Source organism: Corylus avellana, unplaced genomic scaffold, assembly GCF_965113065.1.
Source record: "Corylus avellana unplaced genomic scaffold, dhCorAvel1.hap1.2 HAP1_SCAFFOLD_138, whole genome shotgun sequence".
Lineage (NCBI taxonomy): Eukaryota > Viridiplantae > Streptophyta > Magnoliopsida > Fagales > Betulaceae > Corylus > Corylus avellana.
The window spans coordinates 1-27,456 of record NW_028290538.1 but is presented as its reverse complement, the minus strand read 5'-3'; the positions used below and the strand labels follow the sequence as shown (position 1 = coordinate 27,456).

Below are 27,456 nucleotides of genomic sequence, written 5' to 3'. Positions count from 1 at the left end.
TACGAATAGACCCGTCTTCATCAAACTCTAGTTTTTTATCACCAACCATTAGTTGATCTCCCTCAAATCTTGGTCCGAAAGTATGGTCAATTGTCCTTTTAATTCCAGCTTTATCCTGCATTAACTTTAACATATATTTCTTGGTAAGTGCATTATTATAAATACTCTCTATGTACTGTGAAGCAGAATGCAGACCTCCCGAGGTTTCAAGAGCGTCGCTTAATCGTGATGTTGAAGGCGAATATCTACTTGTTTCCCCAATAAAAGAATCTTTAAGAAAATGTGTTCCATCCCCAACAGTATTAAAGGTGACTTCTTCATGTTTGCCTATAGTGTCATGTAAATCGCTGTCAGATACAGGTGTTGAAGCACGTTTAGGCGAAAACTGCGAATCTTCTTCAACTTTTGGCTCTAATTTTGTGGGAACAATATTTTCACCACTGGCTAGCGCGGTCAATGGTTCTATTATAGGTTTAAACTGTGTTTCAAATTCTCGTTCCTTTTCCATTTGGCCATACTTAAGTTTGTTGTATTTGTTCTTAACAATCTTACGCAATTTGGCTATTTCCCTCACCATTCGTTCATTTTTTCCACCTAACATTTATATTTTGGCTAAAAAAAAAACTTTGTTGTTAATACAAGGCCAAAATTATAATCACATTTTAGACGCAGCTCATTATATACTTTTTATGGGGGTGTCAAACCCTATGCGATAACGATAATGATCTGACGCACTTTCCTTGTTGACACACACAAAACCAAATCTTCCCTTGTTCCACACGTTATGGCATAAACCCTTGAACTCTTTATATGTCATATCACCGTTAACGTGATCGTCATATATATGTTTCAAATTCATATCGTCCTGTTTGAATATTACAAGAAAATTCGAATTATCCCGCACTAGCTGTTTAGGTATTTTTGAATAAGACTGTGCAATATAAAACACATCAATTAAATTGTGCCGCCCCATTGCAAAATATTTGCGAATGTTATCATGACTCTCACATGCAATGTCATCAAAAACCATAACCGAATACGGTTTGGCTTCGTTAGGAGGAATCACCTCTTTGTTATCGGTAAATAAATGCAACTCTACCCCTTTGACACCACCTTCGTTATTTAAAACATGGTCAAGTAATTTGTATTTTGGCTGATTTAATGTCTTGCAAAAAATATAAACATTTTTAAAACGCACTCCATTAGGATGGAACAATAGGCTGAACATAGCATTGCTCTTCCCACAAGCACTGCTACCCACTATCAAACATCTTATGGAATCGGGGAACAAGACACCGTTTCTACTGAAAGGGATGGTGGTTGAATCCGTGGTGAATATATCAAAATTTCTTACAGGAAGTTTTACACCTTGTATGGTTTTCTTCATAACAAATCTTTTTTATTTATCCAACTGTCGGCTGATTTATCGTAACCTTTCCACCTCACCAAAATACGATTTCCTTTCTGCCTGATTATTTTTTCAACTAAATATATATCCCCGATCTTTGTAGGCATTATTTCATATTCATAAAACCCCCCTTTTATAATTTCCCCGTTCTCTGCTCTCAGTTTATAAGTCGGGGGCGTTGTAGGTTGAACAGAATATATTATAAAAGTTTCATTTGTCCAATTAGGTAAGTAACCCTTCTGAAATACGTGTTTATATTTACTTATTCTCACTTTCATACCAGGTCTATACTTGGGGCTGATGATGTGTCGTGGTTTATTAAGACGTTTCAAAATTCCCGCAACGTGTTTAGATTTCACATCAGCCGGTTTCATCTTAATAGTACTGTGTATACTATGGTTATATTTTTTAACAATTGTGGGTAAAATGTCCAACCATTGATAGGATCCACGCTCGGTAAACATCTTCCACAAACGCGTTTTTATACTTCTGATAACACGTTCTGCGATACTCGATTTCTTAGCAGTATATGTTGAATAATGATTAATCCCGTACAATTTTAATATAGCTTTCATTTGTTTGTTAAAGAATTCTTTGCCATCATCAGTTTGTAGATTTTTCATTCGATGTAATTTTAATATAGGTTTTAAGGCTGATGTTACTTCGGATGCTGTTTTTGATTTAATGGGAATTGTAAACAGAAATTTGGACAAACAATTTATAATAAACAATATGTATTTGTAACCTTTGTTGTATTTAGAATAGAGAATCATATCTGCTAAATCCATCTGATACAAATCGTCAAGCCCTTTCAAAACCACACGTCTTGTCGGAAAATGTTTCCTTGCTGGGGCATGCAATTCATAAGCAATACGCTGCCTTTCATTCATTTTACAATGGATCTTGTAAACTTAAAACCCTCCTATTCAATAACCTTTATCAAGTCAAATAATTTTGTTAAAAGTGATTGTCGTATACAGTTTATACCGAAAAAGTTTGAGGGGTCAGAATCTGTCTTTGTCACTGTTTCAGTAAACTCGTCAAACTCAAAAACAAGTTTGTCTGAAGAAAAATATAACTTACCGTTTTTATACCTGAAAGCGCTTTTAATTCCAATTGGAATACCAGGAAACACTTTAGATACAGTGCCCTGAAGAATTGTCTTAGTTGTACATTCATTAATTTCCAAAACATGCCAATCGTCAATAATTATATAACTTTTTCCTTGGTTTGTTGAAAATACTGCATTCAATTTATTAACCGGTCTTGATGCAAAATCTAGTAAATTCATTCTAGACACAAGATTCAAATGTGGAGTGGCGTAAGTATATACTGTTTTATCAACAAAAACTACTATTTCATCATTTGGTCTTTGGTAAATTGCGTTTATTTTTGTAAAATTGTATGGTAAATGTGGTAGCCAATTGTTTATCAAAAGAGGTTTTGTATATTCATCCTTCGTCCTTTGAGATTCATCAACATTTAAAACCCAAACATATGTTCCATAAAATACGTATAACCTATCTTTGAATACTAAGAAATGATCTATTTTATTTTTTATTAAACATATATCATTATAATTATTTCGAGGTATATTTGGTTTAATTGTGGTAGTGCTTATTGGAATTGCCGTGCTGCTTGGTACTATTGTACTCATTGTTGTTGTTGTTGTTGTTGTTGATGGAGGTGGTAAACCATATAAAAACTGTATTCCCCTAACATCATCTATATCCAACTTGTATTCATTTAAATTTGCAATTCCTGTAGGGCTCTGGTAATATGGATACATGGCCGATGTCTTAGTATAAGAATGGCCAAGTCCCAAAGCATGACCAATCTCGTGTACAGCCGTCATGAAAAATGAATGTTTGGCAGCATCCGGTATGTCCATTGTAAAGTCCCACGCTTCGTCTTTGTCAAAATGAATATCAGTTTTATTTAGATATATATCTGGATAAAAGGCATGGGCAAGAATGCCTCCGGGACCGTCAAAAATAGATGAACATTGGCTGCTTCTAGAATAGCATAAGTGTTGGCGGTCCGCCAGAATAATGTAAATCATTGGACTTTGTATGGTTCTTTTGAAAATTAAATTAGTCTGATCAGCCCACAAAGCAAATGCTTTTTCAATTAAAGTGCTATACTGATTATTTCCACCCGCCATATACCAAGTGACTATATTTGTTTGCCATTTTATTGATTGACTTGCCGAAAATGGGTCTAAATTATCTACTACTCCACATCTGGCTTTCTTCATTAAGGCTGTAGTATCATTATCCAACCATCCTGTTATTGGGAGATCAAACGTCTCCTGGAACAAACTAATACCAGACTCTATACTATCTGTCTGCGCTTCTTCTTTGATATAACCAAAATGTTCTAAATACTCGATAGTTTTGTTACACAAACAAGTGTGCGTTAACATTGAAATAAAGACAATAATCTTCATCTTTTGGATTTTTCAAACCAACTAGGAGATAATTTTGTCGAAAGTAAAATTTATATTGAACATTAATGTACATAACAGACAATAGTGGAAAAAACTGGCAGACTGTGTCGTTAAAAAATTTCTACACAAAATAAGAAAGGTGAAAACATAATACGTGAAAGAATGCAAACAAAGACGATAATTTACAAGGGTTGTGTGGTGTAAGCAGAGTGGAATATTGGCAGAATGTATGTTGGCAAACTAAGCCACCCCGTTGTGTGGCGTGTTAACAACCACTACTTGGATCGCGTGACTGTGTCGGCTAACAGCCACTGCTTGAGCATTTCCTTCTCACCTACACCGCTCTTTCAACAAGTTTGAGTTTGAAATGATGGATTTTCTTCACAGAAACTGGCTTTCTGTTGCATCGCATCTAGCTCAAAACCCCATTGTTATTTCTAGGACAGATCTTGTCTTAGAACTAACAAATTTATTCTACTCCCCCCATTTTGTGTTGTGTAGCTTGGGCAAAATAATTTGACAGTGCAAGTCAGTAGGCTATATATTATCAGAGTACCTTCCATCAATTTGTGGAGAAGAATTACGGGTACGGGTTATTGATTGTATCGGGTTCTTCAAGATTACCAGACATTGCTGCCGATGGATTAGAATCGATTCAACAAAGGAATCTACGAACAAGAAACCAGCAGTAACCCAGGTAGTTTCATCTTAGGCGAGTTATTCTAGCTAAAATCCCTGGTATTGGTTGTTCGTTTGCCAATAAGTTTAGTTTTGGTTTTTTTGCAATTTGTATTTTGAAGTTTATAGACTTTTCTCTAAAAATTCCACCCATAATTTAGTGTGCTGTTCGTTGTTATAAAATTTTTTTATTATTAAAAGCCGTGTAAGCAGAACGGTTCTTGTTAAGAAATAGGGCTAGATTTGGTATCAAATTAAAGATTTCAATTAGAAAAGCAAATTGTATCACCAAAGGTTCTAAAAATGGCAACGTTTTCAAGTGCAAACCCACAAACTTGAAACCTCCCTCCATTATTTTTGCTTTACGCGCAACTTATCGAATTGAAATTTGCACCATTCAATTTGGCCTAAAAAGGCTTTTAATCTGTTATATAACATGCCCTAAGCCTATCCTAATCACTTTCAGTTAATATTTGAGGGCCGCTCCTTTAGTAAAATCGAACGGCACACCAAATTCTTTAACTAACTCTAGGCCTCAGTATTTTTTTTGTCTTATTTGGCTGGGCCCGTTTGGATGATATGTAGAATCAGTAGCTTCACTAAGCTCTAACGCTTAATATCCGATATATATTTCCACATATAACGTATCAAATCAGTTGAGCAAATAAACCCCCAACTCCGGCAATTCTGACCACTAAAGTGTATACAAGTGTGCAAACAGAAGCTCTTTAGCCCGTCTCGAGTGCAGCCTTGTACTGTATTAAAAGCCTTGCACTGTGATACATTACATTTAGCTTTATCAAAGACTGAGTTTATTCAACACAAGTGCTTTGTTTGAGGCGTGCTTTGAAGAACTGTCCAGCGTTTACAATGTCGATTTTAGCAAGGCGACCAACAGAACAGAACAAGGTTTAGTGTCAAAATTATGCAAAACGTTTTCTTTAGTTGGCTTAAAAATAACATAATTTAATACCACTGGTAAACACTAATATCTAGTAAAAAAATTATAATTTTGAATAAAAATTGTACTGATTTTTTATTAATTATCTCAAAGTATAGAATGAATTTTGATACAGATAATGATTCAAATGTATTTTTCAATCAATAAAATCTTATTTTTTAAACATGTTTTTGTAAATGGGTGAACAGTCTCCTACCAGCTTCAAATGGGAGTTTTTCATACGTCTGAAGTCTATTATAGGAAGTATTTACTAAATTTTGGATTCTTAAGTTATATACATGTGCATTACCAGAATCATCAAAGGAATATTTTGTTAGGTATAAAGAATAAAACCATTTATAGAATAAGTGACGATTAAAAGGGTAGTATGTGTAGAACATTTAAAGCTTCTGGTCAGGTATCCCTATAATTTAATCTGGATATAATTATAATTGCTTTTTTTATAAAACACGTTGGATTTGAACGTCAGCGAAATTGCCCCATAGAAATATTCCATAAATATGGATTAATGGGGCCAAAGTAAGGTCTGATATACAGGTTGTTTTAAACGTCTCCCTCCCCTCTTTACTATTGAACAGCTGATAATTTCAAACGCGCTTTGGCACAATTCACAGAGTAGAGCTGACGCAACATCACATGCGTGACCCCCCCCCAACTATAACTACACAGCCACTTCACCGCCCTTAAAACGTAAAACCATCTAAAGGGACAGAGAGATCTTTTATAAGGAATGTATAAAGTACAAAACTAAATATTACTAGTTTCTGCTCATGTTATTTTATAACAATACTGTAATAATAAAATTATCGATAAGGCAACAAAAAATGGATTTTGCTTGCCCCAAAAATTTAAACACCCAATTTAAGGAGGGGCCGGGCTCCCCTTATATACGCCCCTGGTGGAGCCACTTTATTCTTACATAAACCTGAATAAAACATTTAAATTTAACACAGTTCTCTTGTTTTTAAATGTATAACAATACAATTGTTGTTAAAACATTTAAAAGATAATAATGTATGCTATTTTATATTATCATATTACTTATATAGGTCACAATTATGTCCAATGTATTAATAAAACCGCACCATAATGTAATACAAGTGAAATGAATATCGAGTTATTTCAAGTTGTACATATTTAATCATTATTTTATCTTTGTAGCCTACAGTATAAGAAAGTGAAACCTAAAATATATAGAAATTACACAGTTAATAGCCTACTAGTAGTATTTTCTTTTGAAATTCGATTGGCATTTGCCAACAAAAATAATGTTTTACTTAAAAAGTGTTAAAAAAGGTAAACTTGTTCATTTATCTCATTTTAAAATTGATTCAAATTAACTATTATCTAACGCTCGAAGTGTTGTAGATATTGAAGGATTTAGTTTACTGGAACTGTGCTTTATAAAAAAGTCTAAGGGAACTGAAGTGCTAAGCATATGCAAAGTCAGGAAAAGCAGGCGAAGGCATTAACTTATGCAAATAAGATTCAGTACTAAGCCAGGAGATATTTCGTTTGAAACTAGGGAATTGCTCAAGTACCTGGTGCTTTCTTTAATATGACATTTGCAGAGAATGTAGTTTTAACTTTACGTCACCTACTTTAAAGTATCATAAACTTACCAGCTAATAAAAAAGTTTCATTGTTGGATTGTAGTATTGTAGAGTTTATCTTGACAAAAAGTATAACACAAATAAGTTTTACGAGAAACCTTGTGTGAGGCAAAAGTAATGAAACATTAAACAACCCGCACCTGCAGACTCTGGCAGTGAGTCAAAACATTATAAAGGTCGCGGTTGTTTTCTACATCACACAAACGCTTTGCCCTTTGTGATCATCTGTTTCACCTCTAACAGTAATTTGATTAAACTGTACACTTTTTATCTAAACGTAGCTTAACTGCTTGTTGTGCTTCACTAGCCGAAAGTTGGATCTTATTACAATAATTGGATGAGCGAACGAAGTGAGTGATATCCTCTCCAGCGGAAAAAAAGTTTTTTGTCCGTCTGTCTTTCTTTCTGTTAGTGACAACGATAACTCAAAAAATACCCAATGGAATTACTTGAAATTTGAAACATGGATTTAAATTATTAAAATGAAGGTCGGTATTGAATTTGGAGAAGATTCGTTCAGTAGTTTTAATTTTAGAACTATTTAAACTTTACATTTAAAATACATTGAATACAAAATCTCAGCCATAATCAGCTGTTTTAGCGATACACATTGACATGGAAACGAAAGTAACAAACTTTAATTTACACCAAACATAAACAAACAAACAGCTGTACCAACTTCTGGAAGCAATATGATTTATACCAAAAATAAATATAATCTCACTATAACAATATTACTATGAAACTAATTATGATACCAATAAACAGAACATAATTATATTAATGTTAATTATTATTGATGCTTCACTGTTTGATGGCAATAATAATTCAAATTAAATGCTGCACGACTAATACAATGTACCTAAGAGTTTTGTAAGTGTCAAACGTATTTGCGTTAATTGTGAAACGTATTAGCCTTTAGTGGATGCTAAGTCATGTCGACCGGGTGGTGACGCACCGCGTCTCCGGCCGAGGCGTTCAAACGTTTCAACCCATCCCAGGTGCTTAGTAGTGCTGACTGCATGGCAACGCGCCTGCCGCCGAGGCGTAAAAGTCACACATAGTAGCCTTTTGAAGATGTTTAGTCTTGTCTACACGCCTGCCGCCGAGGCCGAAGGCCGAGGCGTTAGTGTCACACATGTTAGCCTTTTGTACATGCTTTGTCATGTCGACCGCACACTCTCGCGCCTGCCGCCAAGGCCGAAGGCCGAGGCGTAACCATTATACGTATTAGCCCATAGTGGATGCTTATGAGCGGAGCTGATGGCCCTTTGTAGCAAACCACCGTGAGCGAAGCGAACGGCCATTAGCGCGGCCGGAGGCCGAGCATCGCCATGAGCGGATCCAATATGGCCCGATGTAGCAAACGACTGTTGGCTAGCTAACGGTCACCAGCGAGGCCGCAGGCCGAGCATTGCCATGGACGTAGCGAATGGCCCGCCGCAGCAAACTTCCGTAAGCGAAGCGAACGGCCATTAGCGAGGCCGAAGGCCGAGCATTGCCATAAGCGGAGCTAATGGCTCTTTGCAGCAAACTACCGTGAGCGAAGCGAACGGCTGTTAGCGAGGCCGCAGGCCGAGCATGTCCATGAGCGGGTCGAATGGGCCGATGTAGCAAACTACCGTTGGCGAAGCGAACGGTCACCAGCGAGGCCGGAGGCCGAGCATTGCCATGAGCGTAGCGAATGGCCCTTTGCAGCAAACTTCCGTGAGCGAAGCGAACGGCCATTAGCGAGGCCGGAGCCGAGCATTGCCATGAGCGGAGCTCATTGCCCTTTGCAGCAAACTACCGTGAGCGAAGCGAACGGCTGCTAGCGAGGCCGCAGGCCGAGCATTGCCATGAGCGTAGCGAATGGCCCTTTGCAGCAAACTTCCGTGAGCGAAGCGAACGGCCATTAGAGAGGCCGGAGGCCGAGCATTGCCATGAGCGGAGCTAATTGCCCTTTGCAGCAAACTACCGTGAGCGAAGCGAACGGCTGTTAGCGAGGCCGCAGGCCGAGCATGTCCATGATCGGGTCGAATGGGCCGATGTAGCAAACTACCGTTGGCGAAGCGAACGGCCACCAGCGAGGCCGCAGGCCGAGCATTGCCATGAGCGGAGCTCATTGCCCTTTTGGCAAACTACCGTGAGCGAAGCGAACGGCTGTTAGCGAGGCCGCAGGCCGAGCATGTCCATGAGCGTAGCGAATGGCCCGCCGCAGCAAACTTCCGTGAGCGAAGCGAACGGCCATTAGCGAAGCCGGATGCCGAGCATTGCCATGAGCGGTACGAATGGTCCCTTGCAGCAAACTACCGTGAGCGAAGCGATCGGCTGTTAGTGAGGCCGCAGGCCGAGCATGTCCATGAGCGGGTCGAATGGGCCGATGTAGCAAACTACCGTTGGCGAAGCGAACGGCCACCAGCGAGGCCGCAGGCCGAGCATTGTTACGAGCGTAGCGAATGGCCCTTTGCAGCAAACTACCGTGAGCGAAGCGAACGGCTGTTAGCGAGGCCGCAGGCCGAGCATTGCCATGAGCGTGTCAAATGGTCGCTTGCAGCAAATTACCGTGAGCGAAGCGAACGGATATCAGTGAGGCCGTAGGCCGAGCATTGCCATGAGCGGAGCTAATGCCCCTTTGCAGCATTCTACCGTGAGCGAAGCGAATGGCCATCAGCGAGGCTGGAGGCCGAGCTTAGTCATGAGCGGTACGAATGGTCCTTTGCAGCAAACTACCGTGAGCGAAGCGAACTGCCATCAGTGAGGCCTCAGGCCGAGCATTGCCATGAGCGGAGCGAATGGCCCTTTGCAGCAAACTGCTGTGAGCGAGGCCGGAGGCCGAGCATAGCCATGAGCGGAGCGCATGGCCCTTTGCAGCAAACCACCGTGAGCGAAGCGAACGGCCATCAGCGAGGCCGGAGGCCGAGCATATAGACATGAGCGGTGCGAATGGCCCTTTGTAGCAAACTTTGAAATAACCGGTGCCTGCGTAAGGGGTTCCAGGGGGGCATTGCTCCCTGGCCATATTAAAATAGCCAGTGCTTGCGTTAGGAGGGGTCCAATGTTGTTTTCTCAACGATAATCATCAGGCATTCGCTCATCCTGATACGCGACCCACCAGAGCGTACCCCTAGTGTATTTTTTAACATGGAAATCAAAATTATATTTGCACATTATAGGCATACATATCAAATTCTAAACTGCTTCCAGAAATGAAAAACAAGGTCTTTGGTACAGTATAGAGTATTAGTAAAAAAAATTGCCAAAAGCTACGAGTAGAATGTAGATTTAAAACTGAGATACGGTATACCTAAAAAGTAAACACTGCGAAAAACATCAAGTAGCCTTCTAGTTTGTTCTTCATTATACAAGTTTTAGTATACAATCATTGAATATAGATGTTAAACATCTATATTCAATGATACAATCAATCGCGAAATCGATAGAAACTTAAGAAGAACTTTTGCCGTACTTCCCCTCCTTTACCCTGGAGAAATGATAGATGACGTTGGGGTTTTTGGTGGGAGGGGAAGGGGGAGGGCAAATATCGGCAAATATTTCTATATTTTCGATTCCCCAAAACAAGTAAGTGTATAAGGGAGTACCGTGATACTGTCATTTTGAATCCAGAAAGAGACAGCAGACCAAAGTTACAGAAAGGAAAGTGAGGTTTAGATAGGAGTGTGTGTTTGAATGACAAAAGCTTGATGTGCAGGCGTATCGCTGTGCAAGCCTGAATAAACAGCAGATCAAAGGTATTCATTCACTCACTGCTGACAGATTGCAGACCGCATCAATACATTAAGAATAATAATGAAGCAGTTTGTGAAATTCCAAGCCTCACTATTCGTGGACTTTGAAAACGCGTTTGACTCAATTATAAAACAGAATAGATCTGGGCTGCTATGGAAGCTTTGCAATCCCGCAGAAGATTATAAACCTCACAAAAAGGATGTATGAAGGATATACCTGTCAAGTGGAACATATGGGGAGCCTCTTAGAGCCGATACATGTTGATTGAATCGGCAGTGAAACAAGGATGTCTGTTATCACCAATTTTATTTGTGATGACACTGGATTGTATGCTTCGAAAAGCAACAAACAGGAATAGAGGTGGGGGCTTGGTATAAGGAGGTAAGGGGGCCGTGGGGGCCTGCAGGGCCGCTAGAAGAACTTGACGTTGCTGATGATCTCTGCAAGTTAGCAGAAAGCTTCCGCCTCCGAGACATGGAAATGAAGCTCAGCGATCTGCGGGTTGAAGCGAACAACATTGGATTGAGAGTCAATGGAAATAAGACTAAATCTAAGAAAATAAATCAAGGAACAACGAAAATTATGAAAACATTGAAATAGTAGCCGATTTTTGTTACCTCGGTAGTATTGTGGGACTGGAGCAGAAGCGCTTATTAAAGACGGACTTTTGTAGACGGAGGAGCAGAAGCGGATATTAAAAATAGAATGAAGACAGCCAATTAAAGAGATTTCCGCTCAACTCCGCTCTTTGTGGGCATCAAGGCAAATCCTCCAGCAAACCAAAATACTACTCTTCAACTACAACGTCATACCTGTCTTGCTGTACGGCTGCGAGACTTAGTGGATCAGCAGTGCACTGCTGCAAAGGTGCAAGCATATGTGAATATGTGCCTGAGACATATAGTGGGAATTTGGTGGCCAAATATAATCAGGAACGAGGATTTAAGGAGGATTACCAGAAAAGAACCTGTAAAAATACTTATCACCAGAAGAAGGTGGAGATTGATGAAGAAGAGCCCACAGCTGTATAGCAAGACAGGCACTGGACTGGAACCGCAAGGAGGCAGGACAAGAAACTCGTGTAGCAGAGCGGTGGAGAAAGACCTCGCACAGACAGGGATGTCCTGGAGGCGAGCCAGAGCACAGACTACGTCGAGGCCACATGCTCCATATAAGAATCAACGGATTTAAGTTAAGTTAGTCAAATTATTATTATCTCAATGAAAATGTCTAAAACTGTAATGATATTAACATTTTCCTCTCATGTTTTTTTAATTATATTTATAGGTTAAATTGTTTAATTTAATTCACAATCAAATCACTTGACGATGTCATCTGTCTTTGTGTAGTGAGGTATCTTGTGTAAAAAGATGGTATGTGACAAATGAAGAACTATTGTACTATAGTAGGGGATAAATGGGGTAACTGGCTCAGTTGCGCAATGATGCTGACGCTGTTGGTGACGTCATGGTGACGGTGTTGGGTTAGGTCAAGGTCGAGGACATGAGGCAGCTTACTCCGTCGTCGGTGACGTCATAGGTCAGCTCCGATGTCGTCGGTGACGACATCGACGACGTTGGAGCTAGGTAATGACGTCAGTGACGACGTGGGAGCTGGGGCATGTCGTCGACCCGGGCCTAGGTCAACACCGTGACCGTGACATCACCAGTGACGTCATTGTGACGCACTATAGTGTGAGGTTAATTTTAATCATAGTGACGTCATGATGACGTAAGGATTGTATGATTCAAGGTCATTCAAATTGAGTTTTAAAAAACTATATTACATTGTTAGACATCAGTTTTGAACGCTGCACCGTCTCCAGATGGAAACCATGGTCCGGTGTTCCAACTTGTAGATCCTTCGCTCTGCGGGGTCATGTTGAATGGCTGTTGAGGAGCCATGGAGCAATAGGTGTCTTCCTCTTCAAACGTCGGTGGCCTCGTGTATTCAGAATGCATGCTACTAATTGTGCACATATAATTGGAGAGAAAAGCTGAAAGTAAAGAAGACTTGAAACGGTTTCAGGTGTGTCAAGTCTTTGATCACCAAATTGTGGTACACAATTGAAGTCGGGAAACCATCGTTGGTATTCAAACTGTACAGCTTGTCACATTTCATCTCTTCAATAGTTACAGTATACTTTAACAGGATCTTATGCTGTAAATCATCGGTCAATTTAGTTATCTGACTTGGTGTATTCAACTGTATGTTTGTGTATTCACTCCCGTGTTTTGGAAAGGTAGCAAGCCATCATGGTTAGTCAATAGGTTACAAAAATGAACTTCTCACGTCTGTGTCTAGGTGTCGAGTGGTGGGTTCTCCGTACCTCCTCTGCTTTTATGAACTAAAGCTGCGTCTTGATTGGCGCAAGGCTAATGTCCAATCAGATAACGCGTGTCAGGAGTGTTGTTTGAAACTATACGTACCGTACAGAGCACGGTGGGTAACTTAAAATAATCTGCATTTGTCATGTTCATTAAGACTGCAAGTTTATAATGTTTTTATCTTTGTCTCTAACAATAGATCTAATTTATCTTTACTCTGTTCAATACGTCTATTAAATCTTTGTTTATCAAGAACGGTAGATGACCACGATTTGACTTCTTCAGGTTCAAAAAACTTTACACTGGTAACACATGGATCGGCAAAATGAATGTGCCCATCACGAAATGTACGTTTCGACTCCATAAGTTGTTGAAACAATCCTTCGACAAATATAAACATCAGAATAAAATATGTGAAATCGTTGCACAGCTTTTATATACTGTGCGATTCAAGGTCATTCAAATTGTATTTTAAAAAAGAACTATTCTATATAAACATATTCTGTGAGATGGATTTGTAACACTTTCAAGGTCATTCAATTTAGATTTAAAAAAATGTATTTCTTAACCTAAACTACACATAGTTGTTTCGAAAGTCTATATAAGTATTAGAGAAATATTTACACAGTCTGGTTAGAACAAACATGAATAGTAAGTTCAGGCGAGTTATTGCTTGATAATCCATGCGAAACTAAGTAAAACATTCCTGGAAGTATAGCATCTAAATCTTCATTCATCAAGAAGGATACATGACGTTTTGGCAAATAAACTTGAAATTCGGTTTTATCGCCCTCTTTGTATGGTGAGTCGCAAGAACCGCTACAACTGCTTGACCAAGCGAGGTATCCATCTTCTTCATCGAGTGTACAGAGTAGTGCTTCTTTTCTTGGAGCTCGCTGCATTCCTCACTGCAAGTAACTCGGACTTAGATCGCATGTTGAATTTTTGTACAAACTCTTCAAGTTGGTGATCGTTGGAAGCCATGGCACGTATGTGTTTGAATATCGATGTTACCTGTGTCAAGTTAGAAGAGCGAATGAGTCTTGCACTGTTGCATCTGCAATTTATAGGCTTCCTCCCCTCCACTGTTGCATCTGCAATTTATAGGATTCCTCCCCTCCACTGTTTACGAAAGCTCCCAATCTGTATGCACGAGACAAGGCGCAATGATTTAATTTATGTTGAGGACAACGAATTCCAATACATAAACCGTGATAGTTGTTGGGAAGGAAGGCGTGGGGTAGTTCAACATTAATTACTGGGCCTTTCGTATACTTTCCGATGAACTTGGACTTTTCATAACCAGAAGTATAGATCTCGTGGTACTGTCTACAATAATGTCGAAGGATATTACTTAGTTCTTTGTATTCAATGAATCCTTCATACCATGATATATAATGATAGTTTGACGTTACCCAATTATTTGATTTGGACGCTTTAAGATTCAGTTTGCAAATACTAAATGGAGGTTTGAAAACGAAGTAATTTACAACGTGTGTAGTTATGTCATAAATGACAAGTTCCTTGACGATAAATCTCCCACTGTTGTTTTTAAATGCCTGAAATTCAACTACACATTTCGTGTGTTCTTTGGGTTCCTCGACTGCCGCGACAGTATCCATATTTGCTTACAGAGATGTTTGTTCTTTGGACTTTGATTCCGAAATGTAGCTCCTATGTGTCTGCTGTTTATTTATACGCTTTGCCAACTAACTCTGTTCTTGCACTGTTCCAATATGCAATCGCAAAATGTCTTGCGACACACACCTTTAAGACAAATTCCGTGTATCTGCCTGACTTTGAACTTAAAACACTTATCAGGGCAACACGTATTAAAATGACTTGTATTATAGAATACAACAGTTTCCTGGATAGGTTTTTGATTCTCCCATTTCTTGATGAATGTCATACAACGGCATTTACAATAAGAAAAACTTTCACATGTTGTACAGGCTAACCCGTCTACCACTGTAGATGGAGTCTTGAAACACTTTTCCTCACAGCAGTACATGGTTGAAGCTAAACTATCAAGTAAGAACTATCCGTGGAGTTACTCGTATTTATACCTCTCTGATGTTAGGGTTTGTAGACGTTTCAAGGTCACGAATTTTGTGTTTTAAAAAATAATTAAGCCTGTGTACTCGCTGATGACTCTTCATTGTTTACAGGCTTAGCATCACTATTCTCCGTGGTTACGGTTTCGGCAAGATCGTATGTTACACCATTTTGTTTTTCATTTACTATTTGATTTATTCGTCTGTAGCAATCAACTTCAAATGGTAGCTTGTTGTAAAATGCAACATCTAAGGATCCGTACGTGACCTGAGGTGGAGGTGATTTCAGAACAGCTGCTTTGAGATACTTTTCCACTAGATTGTCGTAAGTAACTAGTTGTTGTAAGTATCTTGTAACTGCAGGGACGAGATTGGATAGAATATGAAACTCTTCACAAGACAGATTTATCTTCTTTTGGTGTTTAGATAAGTTTCTGAAGCGTACAAATTGACTTCCTCTCAACCTGATGATGTCAACTTCGATATCTGAGTTTAGTAACATGATTGATGTCTTTTTCCCAGTCAAATTGTTCTGTAAACATGTTGCTATGTGTTCACAGTACTTTGTAAATTCTTCCCAGACTCCTGCTGGAAAGAGTAAACTGGACTTTGAGGCATGGTTGAGAAGAACTGCAGGTTGAAAGCTGAGTGATTGAAAAGAGCCTACAGTAACGGTTTTGTCAATAGATTTGTTTAAGGGATACATAGTACGTAAGTATATTCCTGTCAATATATCTTTAGCGTCTTCGTCGTCTTCTTCATTCTCCTCCCTCTTTCTTTTAGGATGTTTCGAGTTTGCACCATCGATGTCCTTAGTTTCCTTTGGAATTACGTATTCTAAAAGTTCCACTTCGAGAAATTTGTTGATGTCACTTTCTCCTTCCTTGAAGCTGACGTTCGAATCCATCGTAGACATTGTAAAGAATGACTGGCAGAGCGAAGTTGCGTGGCCTTTTATAGGGTCGTGTTTCGTGGTGGGGGAAATTTCCCTCTCCACCAACGCTAGGTATTACGTATTAACGCTACGTTATCTTCCGCACTACGCCTGTCAACGGAGTGTAAGTCACAATAGTGTCATGTAGAATCAAGCAGTAAGCGGTTGTGTTAGCAGGAATGTTTTTCTCTGCTTCGAATTCGAGACGTATGTCTACGGTAGAAGACTTGACAGATTCGTTTTGTTTCGAACAGTCGATGACAAAAATTGGAGCCTGAGATTTATACTGCTCTGGTGAAAGAAGTGGGGCATTCGTTCTTCCATAGTATGATGATTGAAATTTCGCATACATGTCATACAACATTGCGTATTTATCTCTTGAAAACTGGACATTTAGGTTGTCGTATGGAAAGAATTGCGAATTTAAAAACAGCTTAATATTAGTAATATCACAATGGCAAAAGCTTCCTGCATCTCCTGTTACACTGTTCCTTTTACCAGTTTGCAAAGCAAAAATTATATATCTTGGTTTTTCCAAATGGCTAGAAGTCTTTACGGCCCACGTCTGACGTCGAGCTGTTGGTAAAATTGGATACTCGTGCATTTCCCAACTCCTAAATGGAAGAACAATATCTCTGTCAGAATCTAACACGCGCAATAGACTTACGCGTTTCTCATCAGCTAGCCGTACATGTGGTACTCGCCAAACAATCCTCTCTAGCTCCAGCTTCCACTCTAATTTGTCAGCAGCTGTACCATTTGGTGCTTGAATTAAATCCAAATCATTTGAAGATCTTAACAATACCAACTCTTGTCTGACATTGATTATAATACGTCTGTAGTCTTCGGCAAACCCTAGTACTTGTGACAGCGGAATGCAAAAATCAAAGTAACCGCTAGCGTTAGGTTTAAACGTTGTATGAGTGGGTGCTACCCATCCAGATGTTTGTAATGCGTTAGTATCATTCGGCGTTAAGGAAGCTATACCTTTCAATGTACTTGTAACTCCTACTTTCTTTGTTGAATCCACTGTTACTCCTGATATTTCATATCTTATTTCTTCGAACAAAAATGCCATTGGATTGTTTATAAAAGGAACATCAGTGCCAACAGTTCCATCTTTCTTTGTCACCTTTCCTTCAATGTAAATATAGCTTTCACAAGGTAGAGTGTATACGTCTTGTTGTTGAATTGGAATACGAATCTCGTCATTACTTCCCAATTTCGATGAAGCGTAGGGGTTGTGAGTGTGATACTCCTTCTCCCATAAGGTCTCGTCGAAGACTGGTCCGTGTTTGATGTCTAGAATATCCATCTTTGTTAACCTTAAATCCAAGATCCTCTAAGAACTTTATGTTTTCGGGTGTTAACCGTTCAACGTCTTGAGGACGACTGAACGGCTTCGTTTCTTCTTTACGTTTATGTAGAAAGTTGAGCCCCATTCTTCTACAAAACTTGTCTTATGTGTAAGCGTAGTGTTTTGGTTTCACCTCTGAAATCGACGACGTTTCCGTCTTGATCTAATACGCTCAATACGACGTCTGAGATGTGAGTGGTGTTTAAAGGAAGGTATATGAGATTATGAGGCTTTTCGACAATCTTAAATCCGGGCGCAACTGATGGAAAGAATGTATGTAATATGTGACCGTTTGAGCCATCTCTGTACGAACCTTGTACAATGTTACATGTTATGTTTATAGAGTTGATTTTGTTTATGTTCACAGTTAATGGACTCGTATGTAGTTCATTAGGCTCAAGTATGGATGTAGTCTGAGGAAATCCAAGCATCTCACCAATCGATCCAGGCTGTGAGAAATCAATGTAATATTTACTTTTAATTTCACTCCGAAGAGTGTTATTGTTTGCTTTCAACTCTATATTATTTTCACCAAGTAATGTTTTCAACTCTCTATTAATATCAGTAATCTCATATGAACCAGTTTTCAGTTGAACTATGTCATGTGTCGTCTCATTAAAACTTTTCATATAGTGTAGTTTGTTGTTTACGTCTTCTGTTACATTAGGAATCGAGTTGTATGTAGCAAAGTCTAACAACGCTGCTTCCCACTCTTTATCCTGTCTCAAACGAAGTGGAGGAAACAGGTGACAAGTTAGATATGTCGCATTACTACTTATGGACACTGTATACGATGACATCTCAAAGCATACTGACGCTTGTTGCTAAAAACTCTAAACATAAATGACCGCATACGGACGTGTCTTCTGATTGTCTTCTGTCATAGTTGAAAACGATGCGGGGAACATTAGCAAAGTATTTTACGAGTTCCTTGGGAGGAGGAAGGTTACCGAAACTGTCGAAATAGTAGACAGTATCTGACCACTTTTTGTAACAAACCCAGTGAGTACCTGTGCCATTTGTGTCGTCTAGGTTGACAATACCTGTCTCGAAATTCCATATAGTGGTTGGTAATTCGTTACGCATAAACACACCTCTGAAAAATGGAATGTTTAGACAGGACGCGTAACTTTTTAATTCTTCGTTGCTTAGCGGCACATTGGGCAAGATTAATTTCCGCCTTGAGCTTAGTACACACGGTGCGGTCTTAGAAACAACCCTCTTCCGTTTGACTTTGAACACTTTCTGCACTTTCTTCTTCGACTGGCTTTTTTTTTATTACCAGCACCCACGGTAGACCTTTTTCGGGGAGCCCTTCTCCTCCTCCGCCTAGGAGTTTTTCTCCTACGCGAACCTCCACCTACAGCTGTTTTTGTCTTCATCGCTGCGGTTACAGCAAGAGCCGCTGTCCTTTCACCAATACTTGCGTCACTTGACTTAACTCTTTGCCAAGCTTTTTCAGCTAGCAGACGGTCCGCCAAAGATCTCCTTTGAGTATCAGAATAAAGGGAATATGCGATATCGTGGTCCTTGCAGGCCTCGTCCAGTTTATTTATGCCAACGTCTCCTCGCGCCAAACGCTCTTTTAGCTTCGTTCCGGGACCGCAGTAGCGATAGCCCCCTGGCAAGTGTAATTCAACTGGCAATGCGTCGATAGCAGAATTTACTACCGCTCCTGTTGGTATACTTTTAAAAACCTTTCTCACGAGAGACAATGCTCCACTGGTGATTCCACCTCCTCTCTTCTCAACAGTGTGAAACGGACTGAATAACATTGCTTGATTCATTTGCTTTTATCTCTACCTTCTGTTACCGTATCCGGCAAACTACTAACTGAGAGGCTGGTTGATATTTCTTTTATATTACCCTCCAGTTCCATTTTTAACTTCTTTATCTCATTTACAACAAACCGTCGATTCACCGCATCATAATCAGCAACTGCTGTAGGTATATTAGTAATGCGTCTCCCTTGAGCATTAAACACATTAGCATTGGTGTCAAAATATAACGCCGTTGTTTTCAATGATTTGAGATTTACAGAATCTGTGTCTTGAACTGCATCGTCAAGATTACATAGACGTTTCCTTCCCATATCGTAATTTCCATCTTCAGTCAACCGGAAACCTTCTCCTTTGGGACCCCTCAAAATTTCTCGGTTAACACTACTCTCGTGACGTCCAAACTTGTCAACGTTCATGATTTAACTGAGACACAGTTACAAATCCTCTCCCTTTTAACTCTTCAGTAAGAGCGATCATTTCGTTATCAAGGCCACTGTGTCCCGCGTCAATTGATTGTTGCAGTAAACGCATACGATCAACTAGCTTATTAACATCTCTGTAATATATAATATTTGTGTCATAAACGGATTTCATTGTCATTCCGCTTCCTTTTTTTGACTTTCCTCTGATTGTAGAAAACAGCTTCGATATCACGTCTTTATACTTCGTAGATTTGTTTCTGTGAATAGGCGCATTTTTGGAATAACTTTTTCTATGCGTACTAGTCAAAGTGCAGATGTTTTTGAATTTGTTTAAATCACCTTTAGTATATTTCTCTGGGGTGGATTTAAAGATTAATTCAAAGAGACCACGAGTTCCCTTGAAACTTTGACCATTTATAATAATGTTGTCGGCATTGTCAATTTCCAATCGAGCGTCTCCAATATGAAGACCGTCCTGTTCTAAACGTGCGCCATATACATGGTATCTACTCGCTTTCCCTCCAGAGTGTAACATTTTTAAAATATATTTTCTAGTTAATGGTCCTTGTTCAGGTATATCTCGGCTTAAGATGGATAAATTTGTAGGTGAATCTTCGGACATGGTTTGTTTTGTTTCATCGCCTGTATGGACGCTTTGTTCCTCATCTTGCATTTCATCATCTTCAGTTAAATCACTTGTGGATTCACTTGTGGTTTTGTAAGTAGCGGTAGAAAGTGGATCTTTCTTGAAAACAACTTCGTTAAAGTCTTCAGTACGCTCAGGGTTTAAAGATTCTTTCAATTTCTTCAGCGGTTCCACTATAGGTTTGAATGTCTCCTCCAAAAACCTATTCCTGTCACTCAGACCGAGCTTCAATGCCTGGGTCTTTTCCCTCACAGAATTACTCAACGCTTTTATTTCCTTCAACAAGATTTCCTGATCTTTCATTTTGATGAACTCTTGATGACTGACCGATGAAAACTGACTGTAATTGACGATGCGCTATTCATTTAACACAATGAAATTGTGAAATCCTATTCTGTACCGTCCTCTTTCTTTCACATTGTCTTTATCTATGACTAGGAATCCGTATTTATCATTCCATGCAGTTTCACAAATTTGCTTGAATAAATCATATGACATATCGTTACCAACGTGTTCGTCGTAAATATACCTGAGGTTTCTTTCGTCTTGTTTAAAGACAACGATGAAGTTTACATTGTCCCTTATAAGTTGTTTTGGTATCTTACTGTAAGTTTGTCCAATATATATAGAATCTATATGATTGTGTCTACCCATGGCAAAGTATTTCCTAATCATGTTTTGATTTTCGCAAGAAACATCATCAAAGATAAATATTGAATAAGGTTCCGCATTTTCTGGTTCCATGATTTCACTGTGACCATCGAAAGTAAATAGTTTAACATCCGCAACATCGGTCAACACTTTTGTAAGCAGCTTGTACTTTGGTTGATAGAGTGATTTCGAGAATATGTAAACATTGCAAAACTTTAATCCATTAGGATCGGTCAGAAGATAAAAAACAACGTTAGTTTTCCCACAGTTGGACGGACCACTGACTATGCATCGAAGAGAGTTTGGCAATAGACTTCCATGTTTCTTACTGTCGTAGTTTACGGTGTCTGGGGTAAAACAATCAATATTACCAACGTTAATCTTGTCTTCTTGAACTTCAACTCGAATATTACTGTTTCCATTAGTATCTTGAATACACTTTACACTTGGACGTTTTAATTTTGTATATGTAGAGCTCATTGTCGTGTCATATTCATGAGGTGCTTAAGTACAAATGACTCGCTTAAAGCAATGCACTGCCTTTTATATCAAATCTTGTTTCGAAATCCAGGAGTCATGACTCTTGTTGAAACCGAGCCACCTCACTAAGAGTTTATCCTTTTTCTTTCTTATAATTTTCTCAACCAAGTACACATTGCCAGTTTTAGACTTGAGAAGTTCGTGACCGTAAAATCCACCGTGTAGTATCTTTCCTTCACTGTCTTTCAAAATGTAAGTTTCCGGATTCGTAGGTTGCACTCGATGGATACTAAACACTTCATTCGTCCAGTTGGGTAGATATCCTTTTGTAAACACATTTTTGTATTTACTAATTCTTACTTCATCATTAAGAGAAAATCTTCTAGGCGAATTCCTTTCTCTACGTGGCTTTGTATTTCGTTTTATACGTTGAGAAATCAGTTTTTCATTCTTTTTGTTGACCGCTATTGGTTTAACTCCAATTGTGCTATGAACTGTTTCATTATACCTCTTCACCAATGAAGGTAACATGTCATACCAAATAAAAGATCCTCTTTCCGAAAACCTTTTGTACATAGCCGATTTTAACGTGCGGTTAAATCGCTCAATGATAGATGCCTTCTTTTCGCTGAATGTTGAATAGTGATTTATATTTAACCTAGTCATCAGTTTTGAAAATTTAGCGTTGAAGAACTCAGTTCCGTCATCGGTCTGCAAATTTCTAACTTTTTTCTTTATTTTTGACAGAACTTCCTCCATAGCGTTTGTGACGCTTTCACTTGTTTTGTTTTTCAGAGGTACAGCATGAGACACTTTAGTAAAACAGTCGATAACTGTTAGTATATAATTGAATCCTTTATTAAGTTTACTGTGCTTTGTCATTTCTACGAGATCTGCTTGATATAAATCGTGGATCCCTTTCAAAACCGTTTGTCGGCGAGGAAAGTGTCTTCTCGCTGGCTTGTGTAACTCTTCAACAATTTGTAGTCTTTGGTTCATGTCGTATGGTGGACTGACTTACCCCCTGGTAACGTACTTAATTTATACTTGTAAAAGTATTCAAATAGGCGGTAGCGTAAATCGAAAACGAAATCAATGGGGGCCTTGAAAAAGGCCGGTTTTTGAAGTTCATGGATGAGAATGAAATCAATGGTGGCCTTAAAAAAGGCCGGTTTTTAAGTTCATGGATGGGAATTTTTGAGGGTTGATACGGTTTAATTCCTCAACAACCGGTGTCCGTATGGAAGGGTTTGAACCTTGTCCTCCATGATTACTCTCTTGTCATCTACAGCTGAAAGAGCTTTTTTTGTCTGTGTAAGACTGAACAAGTTGTGATTGAAACTGCGAATGGTGTTGAATTCAGCAGTGTGATTGACATCATTGAAAAGACAGTTGTAATAGTGTTCAAACTTGACTTTCTTCTCTAGGTAGATTTTTTTTATTCCTTTCGCCTTCTTGATAACGTTGTCAACCTCCTTTTCACCATCATCATCTTCTTCGTCTACACTGTGCTCTGGAGTTTCTTTTACAATCCTCATGGAGTACATCTTTGACATCAGGGCGACCATTTCCAGGATTGGAGCACCGTTAGTTTCGTCTTTGAATTTTCCTAGGAGCTTTTTGTTCTTCAGGTTATGCAGAGGGTGGTTTGCAGGATAGTCCGAGAAGTCAAAATCGTTTTCGTGTGGAAATGTTTTTATGTCTTCATACATATCTTCAGTTTTAATTTTGTAAACGAACGCATCGGTATCCATATACGAAATCGTTATGTTATCTCTTCCGTAGTAATCCACCATCTTGTTATAGTGAAAGTCATACATGTGGGTCTTTGAAATATCGAGTACACTCATACCAACATAAATGGGTCTATTCATTAAGATGTTTGTTTTATTCATACAAACAGCGACAAGATTTTCGTTTATAATGATTGAAGTTTTGAAATTAGGCTTTCGTACTAGTTTCTCTAATTTTTTCCTGTCAGATACAAGCTTCAGGTCCATGTGGTTCCTTTTATTTTCTAAGGTCTTCCCATATACACTATTATTCATCCCTTTGAAAAACTCCTTATGGAATTTAGAAGTAGCGGCGGCTCTTCGTGCCGTATTGGAATCTATGTACGGTTTAAGCCAACACCTCTGAGTGAACTGGAGAACTCTGTTAATCTTAGTAATGACTATGCCAAATTCTATCGCCTGTTGAACCGACCAAAAGTGAGCGATGTAGTTTTGTTTGTTGTCGAGTGTAGTTAGCAGTTTCGGATGTTTTCCCAATGGTGGTATGTCGTGAACTGGAAGAAGAGGAAGATCAAAGTGCTTGTCGTGAAGTTCATCCGGGTATATAAAATCGAAATCGATTATATATCCCAAATCTCCGTGTTTTGGAATTTGACTTATGTCTCCAATTTTAGTTGGGTCCACCCAACCAAATCCTCCATATGGCAAGGGCATGGACATTGCCCATCCGTAGAGGTTATTTGCGTCAAAATAACCTATATAGACTGATTCTTCTTCAGGTCTGTAGTCGTGAATGTACTTATTATTCGCCTTCACGTGGCGGAGAATCGCCTGGGTGAGACCTCCTCTGATTCCATTTTCAACCATAAGAACCATGTCTATATCGGTCAAAAGTTGGAGAGTACAGTTTGTTTCCTTCATCATGGCCTGCCACGCTAGCCCTGGTGACGTGTAGAAATGAAAAGGGTCAAGCCCATACGCCATCATACATGCATTTCTAAACTCCTCCATTACATCACACAACAAAGTAACATCGAGTTTGACGTAAAAGTCACTGTAGTCTCCAAGGGTCTCCATGCCCAACTCATTCCACACTTTAACTGCATGATCGTAATCTTTCTTCTTTATTGACGTGTCATTTAGTTTGTTGTAAAACATTTCTTTTGGAGGCAATGAAGTCTCGTCAAACTTGTCGAATGAGTCGATATAGTCATAAGGGAAAACGCCTTTTCGTAATACAAGATCAATTTTATCTTGAGACACTATTTTGCTGGTTTCTATTAAGTCTTTTCGCTCAAGATTGGAACTAAGTGTCATCAGGCTGAACGGCATAAACCGCAGTGAATCCAGAAACCGTAATTTCACATCACACACTTTCTTAGAGAAACTTATGAACTTTTCAGTAGTTTGAGCTATCACATCAATTGATCCATGATCACGTCCTAGTTCTGGAACTATGAAGTGTGCGTCGTAGCCGCTAAGGTTGTGAAGAACAACCGGAATAAACTTGGGCAGTTTATAACTAAGGTTGCACGAGTTGCACGCTGGACCTCTGTACTCTCCTGTCAAATGGTCGTGATCATGTACCTTATGATTTTCATAAGTGAATGGCTTCTTGCAGAGATAGCAAACATCGGAAATTAGATGCCACAGCATTTGAAGATCACTTAAGGGTTTCATCGGAACAACGTAACTGTATAAGAATGATACCTTTTGAGCCACTTCATACAAATCACTTACAAACTTAGCAGCTGCATCTTTTCCACGGTACAATACCGGGTGAGTTGGAATATCGTATTGTCGTAGGTGTTCTTCGGGTAGTGTTGATTTGACAATGAAGCAATAACTGTTTGGAACATGCTGTTGGTATTTTCCATTCCTTGGTTCATCCGGGTCAGTTGTTTCCACAGGAATCAAACATGATTCAAAGTCGGCGTACACCACTATCGGAATCCGATATTGTTGTTGAGGACTGTTAAATTGTAAGCAAGTATTCCACGGACTAGGTAACTGTACTTTAACAGGTGCTGTTTTACAACAAAGCTTTGAGTGTTCAGCTAGCCAGTTAGATCCATCCCTGGAGGTAGGGTCTCTGTGTGAAAAGTTGAAACATCTTTTGCAAACAGTTTTTTTATCACGTCTCTTCGATAGTTGTTGGGCAACTAACACGTTGAAATTCTTAATGTATACATAATGTGACGTACAATCATCCTTGATAAGTAGCAAATCCGTGTGGTCCCGCAACTCCTTTTGAACGACTTTCAAAGGGAATACATTGTTTCTACTGTCAAGTCCAAAAACATTAACGGATACGTTGACGTTTCGCTTTTCAAAAGACTTTACATCGTCAAGAGACACAGGATACGTGATTCCATTGAAGTTGTACGTGTGAGTCAGTTCTTGGTATCGCCTGTTTGGACGTTCCAAATTATCATATCCCTTGGAAACCATGTGTTTCACTAACATAGCGTATTTAAAACACTCGTTATCATTTTCATTCTTTACGTTGATGCATGATTTAGTATGTGAGATACGTTGGGGCAATGGAATGTAACTACTTCCTCGTTCACCATACCCTCTTTTGTGAACTCTCAAATCCATACTGTTTAAGGCTTCCAAAGACCATCCTGATCCTCGAGCCTCATGCTCTGTGATTTTCAATATAATTTCTTGCAAACACTCTTCAACCACTGAATCCAAATCTGTTGTAACCATAACACTTCTATTTCTGGAGATAAACCCTCTGTTGCTTCTTTCATCTTCGCAATTTACAAACAGCGTGTCCACCAACAAACCAAATTTCAAAAAATTCAACCTCCGAAGCTCCTCCTGTAATTTCGATGTAACCAATTTCTTCGCTTCAGACAAAAATTCGTTTAGTTCCAAGTTGTTGCAATTTTCAATTCTGTAGTGCCGAACGACGGATCTTTCTAGTGCTTGATTAGTTAAAACTATTGTCATCGGAGTAACTTCCCTCGGTGGTGCATATTGAATCACACTAGGTCGATTTTGCGTAGGTTCTTCTTGAATATCCTGTAGATCTTGTACTTCATCTCCAAGGAGGGCGTCTGTATCTTCGTCAGGTTCCCAGTCAACTTCCATAGCATTGTGATACACCTCGTAATGATATGTGTAAAAGTCCTCATCCATGAACTCTTCATTACATACGTGACAGATATACATGATATCTTCGAGATGATTATTCTTCAAATCTCTAGACTCGAATGATGCCCGAACCTCGTTTACTCCCTTTTTAATACGAATACCTATGATCTGATTGGTGCAATGGCTCCCCACCCTTTACGGTATATACATATATAGGTGTGTTACTCTTGAAACCTCATTCTGTCTCCGAGATGTCTCCTAGTGAGTTTCACAGGTCGTCAAACAGCGTACCAGATATTATAGCCATCATACCGTACTACGCAGTAGAGGATGAACCCGAACCTGCCGTTGCATTTGAAAATAACATACATTTAGAGGAAGATTCTACTTCTGATGGAGATTCTACTTCCGATGGAGATGACGAAACGCCATTTGCCCCTAGTGACGAAGATTTTATTTCTGATGACGATTCGTTAGAAGAAATGGACACTTCTTGGGAATATAACTCTAACAGTGAAGTCAATATGTTAGATAGCGAGGAGGAATTCTTCACCTTCATCGAAGATATGGGATGGACAGAAGGGCCACCACACATCAGTATGTCAGGTAGCCAGGAGGAATCCCTTCTATTCGATGAAGACATGGGATCAACGCCAAGAAGACCTCCCAGGAACGACTCATCAGTTAGAAGAAGATTGTTTCCTGCCGAAGACAGTGACAGTGATTAGTTAACATCACTTAAAACGGCCTTTTTCAAGGCCACCACAATTTCTGTTTTCGTTTGACACTTTCCAACCCATACATACACTCTTGTCAAGCTATTACGAAAATTGAATATTTGTGGTCTTGAAAAAGACCGTTTTCTGTAGGTGGTGGATCCTTTACTCTTGACATCGTTTCCATAGAGCAAACTTCTTCCTTTCAGGCAAACATCTACTGAAAGCCAGATAATTGATTTTTGGTGTCGGGATAGGTTTCAAACTGCGTGGCAATCTAACCCTTATGAAGGTGTCACCATCCTTCAAAAGTACGATTGGTTCCTCTTTGTCTAAACATTTAACGAGATGATAAATTTTGGTTTTTTTCAATCTATTGAAGTGTACTTTCTTTGCTATCCTAATAATTGAC

General features: G+C 39.2%; 2 protein-coding genes across 2 annotated transcripts; both read right to left on the bottom strand.

Moving 5' to 3' along the window:
- Positions 1-16,241: 16,241 nt before the first annotated feature.
- On the bottom strand, positions 16,242-17,468 carry LOC148582453 (uncharacterized). The gene has a single exon (XM_088512078.1). The coding sequence runs from the start codon at positions 17,466-17,468 to the stop codon at positions 16,242-16,244; it is 1,227 nt and encodes a 408-aa protein (XP_088368204.1).
- Positions 17,469-22,704: 5,236 nt separating this feature from the next.
- On the bottom strand, positions 22,705-26,373 carry LOC148582452 (uncharacterized). Its single transcript, XM_088512077.1, has one exon. The coding sequence runs from the start codon at positions 26,371-26,373 to the stop codon at positions 22,705-22,707; it is 3,669 nt and encodes a 1,222-aa protein (XP_088368203.1).
- Between the last annotated feature and the right edge of the window lie 1,083 nt (positions 26,374-27,456).

Excerpts from the sequence above, each read along its gene's own strand:
- LOC148582453 (XM_088512078.1), bottom strand. The coding sequence starts at position 17,468 with ATGGATATTCTAGACATCAAACACGGACCAGTCTTCGACGAGACCTTA.
- LOC148582452 (XM_088512077.1), bottom strand. The coding sequence starts at position 26,373 with ATGGATGAGGACTTTTACACATATCATTACGAGGTGTATCACAATGCT.